The sequence below is a fragment of the Pseudorasbora parva genome, chromosome 22 (genome assembly GCF_024679245.1).
Source record: "Pseudorasbora parva isolate DD20220531a chromosome 22, ASM2467924v1, whole genome shotgun sequence".
Classification (NCBI taxonomy): Eukaryota; Metazoa; Chordata; class Actinopteri; order Cypriniformes; family Gobionidae; genus Pseudorasbora; species Pseudorasbora parva.
The window spans coordinates 38679232-38696346 of record NC_090193.1 but is presented as its reverse complement, the minus strand read 5'-3'; the positions used below and the strand labels follow the sequence as shown (position 1 = coordinate 38696346).

Below are 17115 nucleotides of genomic sequence, written 5' to 3'. Positions count from 1 at the left end.
GCCAGCGTCACTTTGACGTAGGATAGTGACGACAGTTGACATTGATATTTTGCTGGGATTAAGTCGTGGTATTAAATGGATAGTTCACCTGAAAATGAAAATTCAGTCATTAATTAATTACCCTAATGTTATTCAAAACCCGTTCCAAAGGCTTTTATTCAACTTATAAACATGGATCACCGAACATAAACAGAAGCTCAAATAAACCTGCTTGACGCATGAAAACAAACCTCATTGGTTCTCGCTGAAGCTCAAACGTGATGCGTAACACGAGAATGAGCCTCATTGGTTCTCACTGAAGTGTAAATGTGATGTGTAACACGAGAATGAGCCTCATTGGTTCTCGCTGAAGCTCAAATGTGATGTGTAACACGAGAATGAGCCTCATTGGTTCTCGCTGAAGCTCAAACGTGATGTGTAACACGGGAATGAGCCTCATTGGTTCTCGCTGAAGCTCAAATGTGATGTGTAACACGAGAATGAACCTCATTGGTTCTCGCTGAAGCTCAAATGTGATGTGTAACACGAGAATGAGCCTCATTGGTTCTCGCTGAAGCTCAAATGTGATGTGTAACACGAGAATGAACCTCATTGGTTCTCGCTGAAGCTCAAATGTGATGTGTAACACGAGAATGAACCTCATTGGTTCTCGCTGAAGCTCAAATGTGATGTGTAACATGGGAATGAACCTCATTGGTTCTCGCTGTAGCTCAAATGTGATGTGTAACACGAGAATGAACCTCATTGGTTCTCGCTGAAGCTCAAATGTGATGTGTAACATGGGAATGAACCTCATTGGTTCTCGCTGTAGCTCAAATGTGATGTGTAACATGGGAATGAACCTCATTGGTTCTCGCTGTAGCTCAAATGTGATGTGTAACACGAGAATGAACCTCATTGGTTCTCGCTGAAGCTCAAATGTGATGTGTAACACGAGAATGAACCTCATTGGTTCTCACTGTAGCTCAAATGTGATGTGTAACACGAGAATGAACCTCATTGGTTCTCGCTGAAGCTCAAACGTGATGTGTAACATGGGAATGAACCTCATTGGTTCTCGCTGAAGCTCAAATGTGATGTGTAACATGGGAATGAACCTCATTGGTTCTCGCTGAAGCTCAAATGTGATGTGTAACATGGGAATGAACCTCATTGGTTCTCGCTGAAGCTCAAATGTGATGTGTAACATGGGAATGAACCTCATTGGTTCTCGCTGAAGCTCAAATGTGATGTGTAACATGGGAATGAACCTCATTGGTTCTCGCTGAAGCTCAAATGTGATGTGTAACACGAGAATGAACCTCATTGGTTCTCGCTGAAGCGTAAATGTGATGTGTAACACGAGAATGAGCCTCATTGGTTCTCACTGAAGTGTAAATGTGATGTGTAACACGAGAATGAGCCTCATTGGTTCTCGCTGAAGCTCAAATGTGATGTGTAACATGGGAATGAACCTCATTGGTTCTCGCTGAAGCTCAAATGTGATGTGTAACATGGGAATGAACCTCATTGGTTCTCGCTGAAGCTCAAATGTGATGTGTAACATGGGAATGAACCTCATTGGTTCTCGCTGAAGCTCAAATGTGATGTGTAACACGAGAATGAACCTCATTGGTTCTCGCTGAAGCGTAAATGTGATGTGTAACACGAGAATGAGCCTCATTGGTTCTCACTGAAGTGTAAATGTGATGTGTAACACGAGAATGAGCCTCATTGGTTCTCGCTGAAGCTCAAATGTAATGTGTAACACGGGAATGAACCTCATTGGTTCTCGCTGAAGCTCAAACGTGATGTGTAACACGAGAATGAGCCTCATTGGTTCTCGCTGAAGCTCAAACGTGATGTGTAACACGAGAATGAGCCTCATTGGTTCTCACTGAAGCGTAAATGTGATGTGTAACACGAGAATGAGCCTCATTGGTTCTCGCTGAAGCTCAAACGTGATGTGTAACACGAGAATGAGCCTCATTGGTTCTCACTGAAGTGTAAATGTGATGTGTAACACGAGAATGAGCCTCATTGGTTCTCGCTGAAGCTCAAATGTGATGTGTAACACGAGAATGAGCCTCATTGGTTCTCACTGAAGTGTAAATGTGATGTGTAACACGAGAATGAGCCTCATTGGTTCTCACTGAAGTGTAAATGTGATGTGTAACACGAGAATGAACCTCATTGGTTCTCGCTGAAGCTCAAATGTGATGCGTAACACGAGAATGAGCCTCATTGGTTCTCGCTGAAGCTCAAATGTGATGCGTAACACGAGAATGAGCCTCATTGGTTCTCACTGAAGTGTAAATGTGATGTGTAAGACAAGAATGAACCTCATTGGTTCTCACTGAAGTGTAAATGTGATGTGTAAGACAAGAATGAACCTCATTGGTTCTCGCTGAAATGTTTTCTGAGAGTGACGAAAGGCTGCACAGGAAAGCCCTTATATGGAGATGTTGCGGACGTGTTTTATGCAAATGACTATCATCAGGCATGCGATCGCTCATTTAGAGCACTCCACATTCATTAACAAGATTAAGAGCAAATTATTTTGCATCTGCACGTGTTGTAAATTAGGCTGATAAATACAAATAATCCACACAATTAAAAGGGAATGAGAGCCATTTTCTTTCTCTATTGCTAACAAGCCGATCCACTAAAGAGCGTTTATGCCGTAACGCTGCTGTTCCCTCTCAGGACCCTCTGAGCGGCGCATTGGACCTGAAGGAAGACGTGGACGACTGTAAGCAGGAGGCTGAGGTGGTGTACGAAACCAACTGCCACTGGGAGGGCTGCAGCAAAGAGTACGACACGCAGGAACAGCTGGTGCATGTAAGTGTGTGTGTGTGTGTGTGTGGTTATGGGATAGTCTGACAGACGGCTGGGGTGGACACAGGTGAACGTTTCAGAGACGTGCTTGTTTCAAACAGGGTCAAGACTTCACTAAATACCAGTAGTGAAGGATATATGCAGAATCACAATTTTTAGCAGGAATTTATTGGCTTCAAAACATTTTTTTGCACACATTACAACTTTATCCGCCTCACCTGCATTTATAACAACCAATCCGATTTGAGAATGCCGTTAAGCTAAAGCTCTTACTGTTTGGCGTCCCATCTGAGGAGACTTTTACCGACTCAGTTTTGGCCCGGGCAGCTGAGTGGCACAAGGTGTCACTGACCTCTGACCTCTTGACCTGCGACCCCAGCATAAATCTGTCTCACCAGATGATCTGAACCGTCCATGTGGAACTGAGCAGCTTCAGAATACCTCAGGTTAACAATATACAAAGATGAAAATAACATGAATCATTCCTCAGTAAATTCATTAAAAAAAAAAATTTTAATGATAGATACCTGCACTTTTAAAAGCACAATGGTACACCAGGTTTCGTTTGTTACTCATATTATCAATATTATTTTATTTAATGTCGTTGCATTAGATCAACTGTGCATCTGTGTCTCAAATGCTGCAGGATATATATATTAGGGATGCCACAATTCTCAATATAATACTGAACCGTTCGGTACGGCATTCACAGGTCAATACACGCTTGTGAATTGCGTTTTTTTTCCGGTTTTGCATTTATTATTTTTATTTCTCTCAGTTTGAAATATTTCTCTCATATGCACTAAAGTTAAATGCTGGTGTCAGAGAGTTATATTCACAGAACACTGTGGTTTATTCACAATCACGAAAGTTCATTATTTGCATTTGCGTTTTAAAGCCTTGCCGGTTAAACATTTCATTGGCACGCTCAGAGTCTTACTGCAATAATACTGTCAAATACACACAAGGTTAACACATATAAACACAGTCGGTTATGTCTAAAGTGAAAGTAAAACCGCATGTGTGTATATGAGATGCGAGCAGGTCGTGAACACTTGTCCTTAAAGGGACAGTTCGCTTCTAAAATTATGTTAATAAAACAACAAAAGACAGAGAAAATCACTCAATGCTCTTGAATAAAACAAAACCTTTAATACAGTAGCTTTTAATCAATGTATATTTTATATTGAAGACTATGTAGTTTTAATTTTATAATTTCATTTTCATACTTAAATGCTGCTGTACATCTCTGAGCTGCCACTGTAAATATTTATATATAATTATTTTATATTATACAATACACTAGGAATGTGTACAAGGGTCTTTAAGTAAAGTTTAAGTAAGGGTTTTCAAGTCTTTTAAGTAAAATAAAGAAAGAGTATTGCAATAAAAACATTTTCTCCTTAACCCTTTTCTGTTCATGTCGCCTAAGAATAGAATAGCAAAAAACCGAAATGAAAACCGAAACGAAACAAACCGAACCGAAAACCGTGGTTAAAAACCGAGGTGTGTATTGAACCGTGGACTAACTTTATTGTTGCATCCCTTATATATAATATCATGTTGTAAGTGATATGTATATTTATATAAACAACATAATTGTGATATTTTAATAAATGTTATATTTACTATTATATTGTATTTTGTATAACTATATATACATACACACACATATATTAATATTAGTGCTGTCAAATCTATTTATCACAATTAATCGCATCTAACATACAAGTTTGTAAATATATAATAAATACATTATGTATGTGTGTGCGATTTGACAGCTAAATATATATATATATATATATATATATATATATATATATATATATTAATATAAATAATAATTAAAATAGTAATTGTATGTGTGTGTATGTATGTATGTATGTATGTATGTATGTATATATATATATATATATGTATATATATATATATATATATATATATATATATATAGACACACACACAAAATATTATATTAGATTTTATTATATATATAAACATGTTACACACTCCTTTAGAGAGTGAAATAGGTGAAAGGAATTTGGATGGTGTGTTTTCACGACCGACTGGTTTCTTTGTGATGGTTTTTTTGTGCGGGTTGATCAATCCCAGCATGCACTTTGTCCTGTGTGGGGTGACACAGCTTTCTGTGGCATTCCAGCCAACCAGTGAAGCGTAGAGAAAAGAGCCTGTCCGTCACACTGAAACACACACACACACTCGCTGAGGGGAGGGACTGATTCACTCTCACTGCCCGTTCACTCACTGAATGACACTCTTGATCGTCTGTTTACATAAGCGATACACACTCTGATAACAGCTCATTATGGGCTTAAAGAGAAACAGAAGAGTGCCTGTGTGTGTGTGTGTGTGTGTGTGTGTGTGTGTGTGTGTGTGTGTGTGTTATCAGTGATCTAGAGCACTTCAGTGTTGTTGCTGTTAGACATGATGGAAAGATGTGGCCATAATGAAGCTCATTGTGGAGGAATCATATGTGTGTGAATTGTTTCCAGTTTCTGATAGATTCAGTGTTAATCAACTCTTATTGAACCGATTCTATTTAGTGATTCAGCATTTGCAAACTCTTAAGAAGTTTATTTTGGAGTGTAACTGTGAGCAGTAAAGGCAGAGATGTAAAATGCCAAACTGGAGTTCAGGCTACTTTCTTAAGTGAGTCATTTAGACTGAATCGTTTACCAGATCTCCAGATGATTCAGTTTTTTTGACCAGTTTACACTGAGGCTTCAAAAATGAATATAAAGTGAGCGTTCGGGAAGAGAAATGATCCTGCAGCGTTTGAGACACACGGATAACAGCGCTTGATCTAATGAATCGCATTGAGACGTGAATGAATTCAAAGTGTACATTTCCAAGAATCCCTTAAAAGCCATTTTGAGTACACAGAGAGTGTGTTCGTAATTGCAAATTTGTGGTTTGCTCAGATCTGAGGGTTTTTGTCCATCACCAGAGACACTTTTAAAAACACACTCTCTCACAATCACACACCATCACATTTCCTTATTCCCGTCTGACAGACGTAGAGGACGCAGACGCTCGTGATGGATAGCTTTGCTCTTCAATTGGCGAATAGGCAAATGGGCTCCTCAGAAGCTCAAATTGCTTTATTTTCTCAAGCTCTTGATAGATGCAGCCTTGCGTCCAAACGACGCCAATTGCGGCGTGTTTTTTTGTGTGCACGGCACGGCCAATTAGACCTTAAACACAACGCTGACATTACAAAGGGAGGTGAGACCCCAGATTCCTGTAGCAGAACGAAACTGAACGCGTGTGTTTGTGTGTTCGCAGCACATCAATAACGAACACATCCACGGGGAGAAGAAGGAGTTTGTGTGCCGCTGGGAGGAGTGCTCGCGCGAACAGAAGCCCTTTAAAGCGCAGTACATGCTGGTGGTTCATATGCGCAGACACACCGGGGAGAAACCACACAAATGCACTGTGAGTCGTACAGGATACTACACACACACACACACACACACACACACACACAACATCCATATCAGGACATGCCACGGACCTTCTATTGTTCTGTGCAAAACAAATTAAAATGACTAGTGCCGGTTAACACAACCCCTAAGTAAACTTTTTATACTTTAAAGGCATTTTTTTAATGTAAATGTACACAAGCTACCGCTGAGAAAACTTGCATTATTTTAATACAGTCCCAAAAAAAAAAATTTTTTACACAAACTACAGCTAAAAAATGTGCATTTTTATACTTAAAAAAAGTATACCAAAAAAAGAAAATAAGTTAAAAATTCATGTCCCTAAACAACAACTGAAAAAACATGCATTTTTATATTTTAAAAAAGTCGCAAAAAATGCAAATGTACACACAATACAGCTGAGAAAACTAATTAGTATTTTTTTTAAATAAGTAAAAAATGCATATGTCCCCAAACTACAGCTAAAAAGGCATTTTATACTTTAATAAGGTCCAAAAAAGGCAAATGTACACAAACTACAGCTAAAACAACATACATTTTAATACTATAAAAAAGTATTAAAACTTTTTTATAGTATTAAAATGTATATAAACATATATATTATAATATATATATAAACATATATACACGCACACAGACAGCTAAGAAAAGTTGCATTTTTATGATTTGAAATCAAATTAATAGAAATGCAAATGTACACAAACTATAGCTGAGAACACTTTTGTAGACTTAAAGTCACTAAAATAAGCACAACTATATGCATTTATATCAATAATAATTCCCAACAGTAGAGCATGGCACCAGCAACGCCAAGGTCATGGGTTCGTTTCCAAGGGAATGCAGTGCATGAACTCATAAAAAATACCTTGAATGAAATGGATAAAAGCATCTGCCAAATGCAATGATGTAAATGCGATGATTAGTTTTTCTTTCTGAGATTATTTAAATTGGCACAACTCTAGTACTGGACTCTACCAGTGTTTTTATGAGAGTGTGTGTGTGTGTGTGTGTGTGTGTGTGTGTGTGTGTGTGTGTGTGTGTGTGTGTGTGTGTGTGTGTTTCAGTTCGAGGGCTGCTCTAAGGCGTACTCTCGTCTGGAGAATCTGAAAACTCACCTGCGCTCACACACTGGAGAGAAACCCTACGTGTGTGAGCATGAAGGCTGCAACAAGGCCTTCTCCAACGCCTCGGACCGAGCCAAACACCAGAACCGCACACACTCCAACGAGGTAGAGACACTCGCCTTCATCCGGACAGATCTGTGTGTACACAAATACAGTCATAAACATTCACACACTTTATATACTTGTCATTAAAACATGTATATGAGGGTGAATCTCATCGTATCCAAAATTATATATAGGGTAAAATTCTCATATTAACTAGTTGCTTATTAGCACGCATATTACTAGGATATTTGCTGTTTATTAGCACTTATAAAGCACATATTAATGTATTATTCTGCATGATCATATTCTACATCCCTTAATCCTAAACTTAACAACTACCATACTAACTATTAATAGGCAATAATTAGGAGTTTACTGATGCAAAAGTATATATATATATATATATATATATATATATATATATATATATATATATATATATATAAAAACATAAATTGTTTATTAAAAAAAAAAATGGCAGTACAACCAATTCTACCATGATGTATAAATATTTAACTTTGTAAAGTAATAAATAATAACTAATATAAAAATAAAATATTATTAATATTTTCTATAAATATTTTCTATTTTAAGGTTTTCATTTTCTGCATTACATCAATCAAAATATTGTAATACTTGTACTTTTTATTTTAAATAACCATGAATTAATAATAATATATATATATATATATATATATATATATATATATATATATATATATATATATATATATATATATATATATATATATATCTTTGCATTACAGTAATTAAAATTAGATTTTTTTGCATTATGGTATTTAGAACTGGGTAATTATTATTATTTTTAAATATTGGAGTAAATACAAAATTTTCATAGAAAAATAATAATATTTGTATCAATATTTAATTTTTTGCATTGATATTTGCATTGAGGTTTTCATAATTTACTGCATTACATCATTATCTTTTTTATTTAAATAACTATAAATTAATTGAAAATAAATACAAATATATAAATTATTTTAATGTTCTTGCATTACAGTAATAAAAAATACTGTACTTGTTTTTTGCATGATGGTAATTAGAATGTGTAATGAATATATTTTTTAAATACTGAAGTGAGCTAGACTTCATATTTACAAATTATGTGACATTCAAGCTTCTTTTCCCAATGAAAGTGGAAGGTGACCGTGAGCTTCACCTCAAAAAACAACTTGCATTTCAGTTTGCTCCTCACACAGAGCTATTAAAAACTAGAGAGGGTTGAGCATCTTGTAACCAAATTTGCATTTCTGGGTGAACTATTCCTATAAGCGTGGGCCGACTGCACGAGATCAGTTAACGTCATCCACGCGGGAGTTTCAGACGTGTGCCGCCCCGGTAGCTGTTCTTCAGAGGGAGGATCAGATAATCTACTTCACTGTGGCATTAAGGATCTGCTAACTGCCTAATGCTATGTAAATGTGCCATTTTCAGCACACACTTACAAATTTAGGCCAAAATTAGATTTGTTCACGCATTCCCCCATCATGTGTAGTGATTGCTCCTGGACGCCCAACGCTGTCCCATTAGCCAGCAATACATACGAGTGTGTGTGTGAATAATGAGCTGAGAAGCTAATGAGTACGGCAACCCACAATACATTAGTAAGAATCAAGCACGTCCCCAACGGAGAAACAGACCACCTGCAGACCGCGCATAGAAAATGAAACCTGGCGCCATTTCTGCTCCCGGCTGATCCATCACGAGCTAAAGGAGGGAGAAAGATCATTCCATCTCAACTTTATTAGTAAACAGCCATGCATCACGAACACTTAGCATTCGCACAATCAGTATGTCAGCACACGCGCCGTAATTTATTCCTCTAATTGTGTATTCATCTACTGCTCCATTTGAAGATAATCTGACTTAACAGGAAGAGATAAAAGTCTAATTCAAAGTCGTACATTTGACTGTTAGAGGGTCGTGTGAAACCGAGAGATATTTATCTCCACAGAAACCCTACGTGTGTAAGATCCCGGGCTGCACCAAACGCTACACCGATCCCAGCTCGCTCCGGAAACACGTCAAAACCGTCCACGGCCCCGAAGCTCACGTCACCAAGAAGCAGCGCGGTGACCTGCCGTCCCGACCCCACCCGCCCAAGGAAAACGGAGAGAACGAGGCCGGAACCAAAATGGCAGTCGACAAACTTGAAGCCAACAGCACGACTCGAGTCGTGGAGGACTATCTGCAGGTCAAGTCTATAAAGACAGAGAACTCCATGGTAAGCTTGGTTTGATGTATTATTGGTCTGCATGCTTACTGGGGATGCAACAATACAGTTAGTCGACGGTTCTTTAATTTACTTAAAAGACTTGAAAAACATTAATACGTTACTTTAAAAAAAAAAACCTTGTATACATTTCTAGTGTATTGTATAATATAAAATAAATAAATAAATATATATATAAAGATGAGATGTACGGCAGCATTTAAGTATGAAATTGAATGAATAAATGTAGGCTAAAATTACATAGTCTTCAAAATACAATACACATTGATCAAAAGCTACTGTATTAAAGGTTGTTTTATTCAAGAGCATTGAGTGATTTTCTCTGTCTTTTGTTGTTTTATTAACATCATTTTAGAGGTGAACTGTCCCTTTAAGAGCAAGTGTTCACAACCTGTTCGCATCTCGTATACAGACACACACGGTTTTACTTTCACTTTAGACATAACCGACTGTGTTTAAATATGTTAAACTTGTGTGTGTTTAACAGGCTTTTAGTGCACGCTCAGTGCATGTAAAACAGTGCATAGACACGCAAATTAAATGTTTAACCGGCAAGGCTAAACACCCCCTAACTTTAGTGCATATGATTGGATATTTGCTCATTTCAGCGCGTAGACTACTCACAGGCACACTCAAACAGCCGAAATAAACTGAGAGAAATATTTCAAACGGAGAGAAATAGAAATAATTAATTAAGTGCAAAACCGAACGCAATTGAACCGTGAATGCCAAACCCGAACGGTTCAATATTATATTGAGAATTGTGGCATCCCTAATACTTACACAAAAGGATCATGTTTGAAGGCGTAATGAAGGCGTGACAAAATGTGTGTAATTTAAATAACAAGAGTCCATGCATGGGTATAATCTGTACTCTCAAATATATTATTCATTGCTGATTAAATATACATTAAAATGGGTTATGCTAATCCAAACATACTAACAAAGCATGCGGCTGTATCTGTCCATCTTTAACCGCTCTCTCTACATGTGCATCCTGCTGTCTCTTTCCCGTTTCTCTCCCATACACTTTCCGTAAGGACAGACGTTACTGAGGTGAGCTTTCTACGGTTGATTTCATTGGGCAGTTGACAAGTGACATGGATTTTGGTCTTTTTTCCCCAAACATTAATATATTTTTGTATATAGGAAATTAATATGGAACTAGTTGCACATAAACATGGCAAATTTATCCAAACTTACAAGTTTTTACGAATCAAGTCCCTTATGCTCATCAAGCCTACATGTATTTGATCAAAATACAGAAATATTATTACAATTTAAAATAATGGTTTCAATATACTTTAAAATATAATTTATAATAACTGAGTATCAAATCAGCGTATTAATATGATTTCTGAAGGATCGTGTGACTGAAGACTGGAGTGATGATGCTGAAAATTCAGCTTCGCATCAAATAAATAAATTATATTTTAAAGTATATTAAAATAGAAAACCATTATTCTAAATTGTAATAATATTTCAAAAGTGTTTACTTTTATTTTTAATCAAATAAATGCAGTAATGTTTCCTAACTTTTGAATTGGACTGTATATGAGGCTAAAATTATATTTCTTTCCATATTATTTTTAACATTTTGATGTTACACATCATATATAGAGAGGACAGTCACCCCACAGATAATTATAATTTCATGGACAAAATCTGTGCTTTTACACTGGTCAGCCAAATTAAGAAAATATAAGAAAGTAAAACAAAGGTTTTAGTTGAAGTACAGTCAAAATGACATGTCATGTTAACTGCCCTTTTACAGCATGCATGGTAAATGTCTCGTACATGATTCTCTTTTTTACACATTATTTACAGATTATTTCATGAAAAGCTTGCACACAGCGTTAAGATCAAATTCAGGATACAGTATCATAGTACACACATTTGGGTGTCCAATTGATCACTGCGACAAAAAATGTGGACCCCTACATTTTGAGATCTGTTGACACACAGAGGGCTCCTAATTTCCCATGGGTTTCCACCCTACCAATCCAGCCCAATCCCCCCACAATCCCGAGATCTAACGCTCCCGCCTGCCACTCAAGGATAAAAGCCATTAGTGGATTAATATTATATCACTGGGACTGTTTTTGTGTCCTGAACAAATAGCGCCAGTGATCAAGCTGTGATCAAGAACGGTTCACGTGGGGACAGAATACATTTGCTTCATTCAAGGGATGTGCAGTCATATGATGTGAATACAAAGGCATGGCTTACCTTATTTATGTTGAGAGCTTTCCCCTTTGTGTATTCATGCCAGGCCACATGCATAATGCACAAAGAAGTTGCCATAGGAAATAACGATTTGTCAGGCACTTAACCTAGCTTTCTGAGAAGAGGGGGAGGAAAAAAGACGTGGGGAAGGGTGTTTTCCCAAACCTCGACTCAGTATGCTCATTATTTGCAATTTACACTTGGGGAAAGTGATTGTAAGGGTCGTGTGTTTGCATGTTGCTGTGTCTGCATTCTGAGTCATTCTCTCCGTTTAGCTTCTTGGGTAATCAAACTTTCCATCTGTCTCTCTCAGATGTATCAGTCCAGCCCTGGTGGTCAGTCATCATGTAGCAGCGAGCCGTCACCACTTGGCAGTGCCGGCCACCATGACGGTGGAGTAGAGCCGACGGGACTCAGCGGGGGCAGCATAGGAGATCTGAGCGCCCTGGATGACGCGCCCCTTGTGGATTCCACCGTCTCCACAGGAATGTTGGGCCTCCATCTTCGCAAGAACGCCAGCCCTGCCCACAGACTCACGTATCTGAAGCAAGAAAAGCTGAAGTCGGTGAGGGACTCGTGCTCCTGGGCAAACCCAACTCCTCCTGCCCCCAGCACAAAGCTTCCACCCATCAATACCAGTGAGTAAACAAACCAAAAGGATTTTTTTTATTTGATCACTTTCCACTAGCCAGACCGGATCATACTCAATTCTAGTCAGAATATGAGTCTGATACCTCTCCATTGGGCTGTAATTATGAGGCGTGTTTCAACCGAACCAGGAAAGACCTCAATTGGATAGACCGACAACCAATCAGAGCAACGTAGCGACGCATAACGTTAGTTGTTGAATGTCAACAGTACTCAACTGCACTGTGTTGCCAAGTTTGCGGTTTTCCCGCGGGTTGTTTTCCATGTCCGCAGGAAGCGACCTCCATTATGTGATGTATAGACCCAGGAATGCGAATTAGCAGGCAACCTTGCCGAAATAACACATTTTACCCCCCAAACGCCTTTTTTTTTTTTTTTAGAGAACCCCCTCGAAAAGCTATTGGGCTAGTTTTGGGCTAGTAGTTGGCAGGTAATAGGCATAATTACTCCTCTATGGAGCGAGGCCAGACCGAACTGCCCGAGCTCAAATGATGTGGGCGGGACTGAGTTCGGCTGACATCCAGGCTAACTTTCCACCACTGATGCACTCCCAAAATCCATCTCTAAATTCAGCTCTTTTCTGTTGCAGGTTCTTTATTGGAAAGTTCTGGCAGTCTGTGTGATCCAGGGCTTTCCATCTACAGCCCACGCCTTGGCGATCTTTGTCCCGGTGAGACTACGGTCCTAAGTCAACTGGTGGAGCGTCGGGACAGTCTGGCCAGCACCGTGAGCTCGGCTTACAGCCGTCGTTCTTCCGGAATCTCGCCCTGCTATTCGAGCCGTCGATCCAGCCAAACTTCACAACCTGGTGGGCGTCTTAACATCAGTTCTGCCGGCTCCTACGACCCCATTTCCACCGATATGTCTAGAAGGTCCAGTGAGGCCAGCCATTGTGGAGGAATCCCCAGTCTACTCAGTCTGACTCCTGCCCAACACTACAGACTCAAAGCCAGGTATGCTGCTGCCACAGGCGGCGCGCCACCCACCCCTCTACCTAACATGGACTGTATGAGCCTGAAGACTCGGATGGCCCAGTTTGGGGATTCCCATGAAATTACCACGCTTCCCATCCGTCCCCCTTCAGTTCCCAGAAGGTGTAGTGATACCAGCTATGCCAACCGTAGCGTCTTGCCCCATGAGGTGACAGGAAACATCACTCGAAGAGCAAGCGACCCCGTTAGGAGAGTAGGCACAGAGCAGCATTCCCTCCAGCAACGTTACAATAGCATGACCAATGTGAACCCATATCCGTCGTTGCATCCTTCTGCATCCAGCCGACACTTTTCTCAGATCAACAGCCTGTCTGAGGGTAACGTAAACTGCCACCAATATCCACCCAGACCTCCTAGCATATCTGAGAACGTGGCAATGGAAACTATGGCAAGTGACATGGACAACCATAACAATGGACTTGATGATGCAGTGATGTTACCCGAAGACGTTGTTCAGTACATTACAACTCAGAATGGAGATTCCCCCCAAAATGCAGGGATAGCGTACCGCCACTATCCTGGACAGGGCCTCCACAGTGTTGGGTCCCTTCAGCAGTGTCACTACCAGAGACGCCTGGCCTTGGTGGAAGGCAACATGAATGCCGTAACACAGCAAACAGCAGCTTCAAGCTCTCAGCAGACATTCCTAGGTTCCCCCAATGCCACTAAGAGCCAGATGCCGGTGCAGTGGAACGAGGTCAGTTCAGGGACAGTGGATTCATCTCGCAGCCAAACCAAGCAGGGATCAGGGCGGGGAAACCTCACCGCACTCCAACAAAAACAAAACCTCAGCTCCTTTCAGAATGCCAACTCCAACCAACAAGTTGGGCTAATGAGTCACAACCTCGCTCACGCTGCCCAGCAGAGTCACGTGCAACGGAATAGCGAGTTTAATTCGCAGAGGATCAACCTGAGGCAACCACTACGGCAGACGAACACAGAGCAGGCTATCTTTCTGCATGGTCACCATGAGGGTTCTGCTTCAAATGATGGGCTGAGCCCGTCTGGTAAAGCGCTGATGGCACAGTCTGGCAGCGTCCAGAATAACAGGGTCCGAGCTCAGCCAGTGGCTAGTCAAAGCCATGCCACTTTTCCAAATAATCATGGAAATTATTCCCAGATGAACATCAACCAGCAAGGCTATGGCATTCCGGCCCAGAATCCCACGCTGAACGGAAACCATGAACTGCTACAGCCAAGGCCGCCCACAGAACCCAAAACCTACAGCCGGCAGCTCTCAGGGCCAACGACAACTGCAGCGCAGCAACTTGGTTACCCACAATCCAACTTTAGCCCTGCATATGACACCTCTGAGGCCAGTCCTAAAAAATCAGCTGACGGCACAGGCACCAATGGCATTTTCTACACTGGTCAGATTCACATGTTCGAGTCCAATAGTCTGGGGATGGCGGATGCAGTGCAATGTGGGACAGAAAGCATGACCGCCATTGGCTCACCAGAAACAAATCAGGTCTCCAGCACCGTGGATTCAAACGGAGCAGAGCACCCGCAGATCGACTTCGACGCCATGCTGGATGACGGTGATCACTCCAGCCTCATGTCAGGAACTTTAAGCCCCACCCTCCTCCGCAGCCTATCCCAGAATTCCTCCCGTCTCACTACGCCCAGAAACTCAGTGACGTTGCCCCCGGTGCCTCCGGGAATCGGCAACATGGCCATCGGAGACATGAGCTCCATGCTGACTGCGCTCGCAGAGGAAAGCAAGTTCCTCAATATGATGTCATAGGAAAAACAGGAAGCACAAGATTAAACGAGACAGTGTTTGTGATGACATATTACATAAACGTTTTTAAAATCCTTTGTATTATTCTGTATAGCATTAGTTTGGTGACATCTTTTTGTTTTGTTCAAGAAGCCATACTTTGCCTTAGACCAGTGTATGTACAGCACATATGAACAGACAGAGAATTTGATATGCGACAGTCCTGTATTTTTATATGACTTCTGAAGAGACGCAAGAAACAAGTGCCTCGTGGTGCACAAGCATATGCAGGAATTACATTACTCTAGCAGAACGGGATCGTATCTTCTCGGGCCTCTTCAGTGGAGACGAAGGGGTTTTGTACATTCTGTAAATTAAATGTAATATTATGCTTCCTATCCATGTTTGTACTTGTCCTTGTAGACAGAAGAAAGGATCCAAATGAATATGCAGATAAAATATTATGAAAGTGTGGTTCAGAGTCAGAAATACCTCTTGCTTTGTTTTGAAGACCTGAATGAAAGCACAGGAACGTAACGGCGCTCTGAAGAGACCGAACCAAACTCTCCGAGCGGACCTGATTATCTCGGACATTTGAACTCAATATACAGACATACGTTTAAACTTTCCTGTTGTGCACAGATTCCTTTTACAAGGCTGGATCGTGTAGATAACTTTTGTACATTTTTAATGAAATACAATATTGTTGTTTTTCTACTACAGTGTTGTTTGGTTCCTCATTCTACACGCAGGGCATTTGTGAATTACTCTCCTAATAGTTTAATGCATTTAACTTTTTCCTCACCAGCATTTTTGATTATTTTCACAATCGTTTCATGGCCCTCAGAACATTTTGTTGTAGAAAGAAAGAACCCCTGTTTTATTCTAGCTCAACATATTCCTTTTTTCAAGACTTGAATATGGGTATGTTTTATTAACCTCCATAGCTCTGGGACCATTTTTGGGGATTTCCACTTGATTTGACCTACCCAAATTTAAAAGCTTTCCATATTGTACAGTCATGTACAGTGTACTTCCCATACAGTGGTCTCTAAATACACAATTGTGGTTACATAAAACACTGCTGAAAGAGATAGACAACATATATTTAAATGTTTTGAAAAAAATGTTTTTGGTGTGGTGGGGGTGTATTACAGCTCAGACAACATATACTTAAAGGGGTGATGAATTGAGAAATCAACTTTCCCGTTAGCTTTTGATATATAAAAGGTCATGGTAATATAAGAATATCCTGTAAGTTTCAGAGCTGAAAACTTCCTAGACACCAGGCCCAGAAAACGATCGTGTTCGCATCTTGACGAAACACAGCCTCTACAGAATAATAAGCACATCTAATTCAGTAGCCCCGTTGTGGCACACAATATTATGCACAATAGTTATAACACAATATTATGTTGGTCATACTATACAATAGGGGTGGGAGAAAAGATTCTCTCTCCAATGATTCTGGATCAATTCTGAGCTTAGAGTTGAACTGCAGGTGCGCAATCATGGCGCTGCGTATGTTTTAGAAACACCTGTATTCTGCTAGCTTTCATGTTTTTGTTCCTCTTTATTATTTACTAGCTTTTATGTTTTGAAGCAATTTAGTTTATTTATTTAAATTCTTAACATGCAATTGTTATAATTAAATTTGTGTAATTATTTTAAAAAGTACTTTATATTAAAATGTTTAAGTTTTATTAATAAGACTAATCAATACTAAAAAAAAGTTCAAGAATTGTTTTGGAATCGGATCGTGAGGTGCCTAAAGATTCCCACATTACTATCTTTGTTGAATAATACAAAAGATTAAGAG

At 39.7% G+C, this 17115-nt stretch overlaps 1 protein-coding gene and 1 long non-coding RNA gene across 3 annotated transcripts in view; one reads left to right on the top strand and one right to left on the bottom strand.

Annotated features, from left to right (window-relative positions):
- The window catches only part of gli2b (GLI family zinc finger 2b), a 115576-nt gene extending 99623 nt beyond the window's left edge, over positions 1-15953 (top strand). The window contains exons 9-14 of the mRNA XM_067431586.1: positions 2686-2820; positions 6124-6273; positions 7346-7510; positions 9429-9698; positions 12247-12571; positions 13171-15953. Coding sequence (XP_067287687.1) covers positions 2686-2820; positions 6124-6273; positions 7346-7510; positions 9429-9698; positions 12247-12571; positions 13171-15320 — 3195 coding nt within the window. The 3' untranslated portion in view covers positions 15321-15953. The remainder of the gene's footprint in view (positions 1-2685; positions 2821-6123; positions 6274-7345; positions 7511-9428; positions 9699-12246; positions 12572-13170) is intronic.
- Positions 1-17115, bottom strand: part of LOC137058344 (uncharacterized) — a 159069-nt gene that overhangs the window by 80284 nt on the left and 61670 nt on the right. For both annotated transcript variants that reach the window (XR_010900659.1, XR_010900660.1), the window contains exon 3: positions 7397-7540. This is a non-coding gene — a long non-coding RNA (uncharacterized lncRNA). The remainder of the gene's footprint in view (positions 1-7396; positions 7541-17115) is intronic.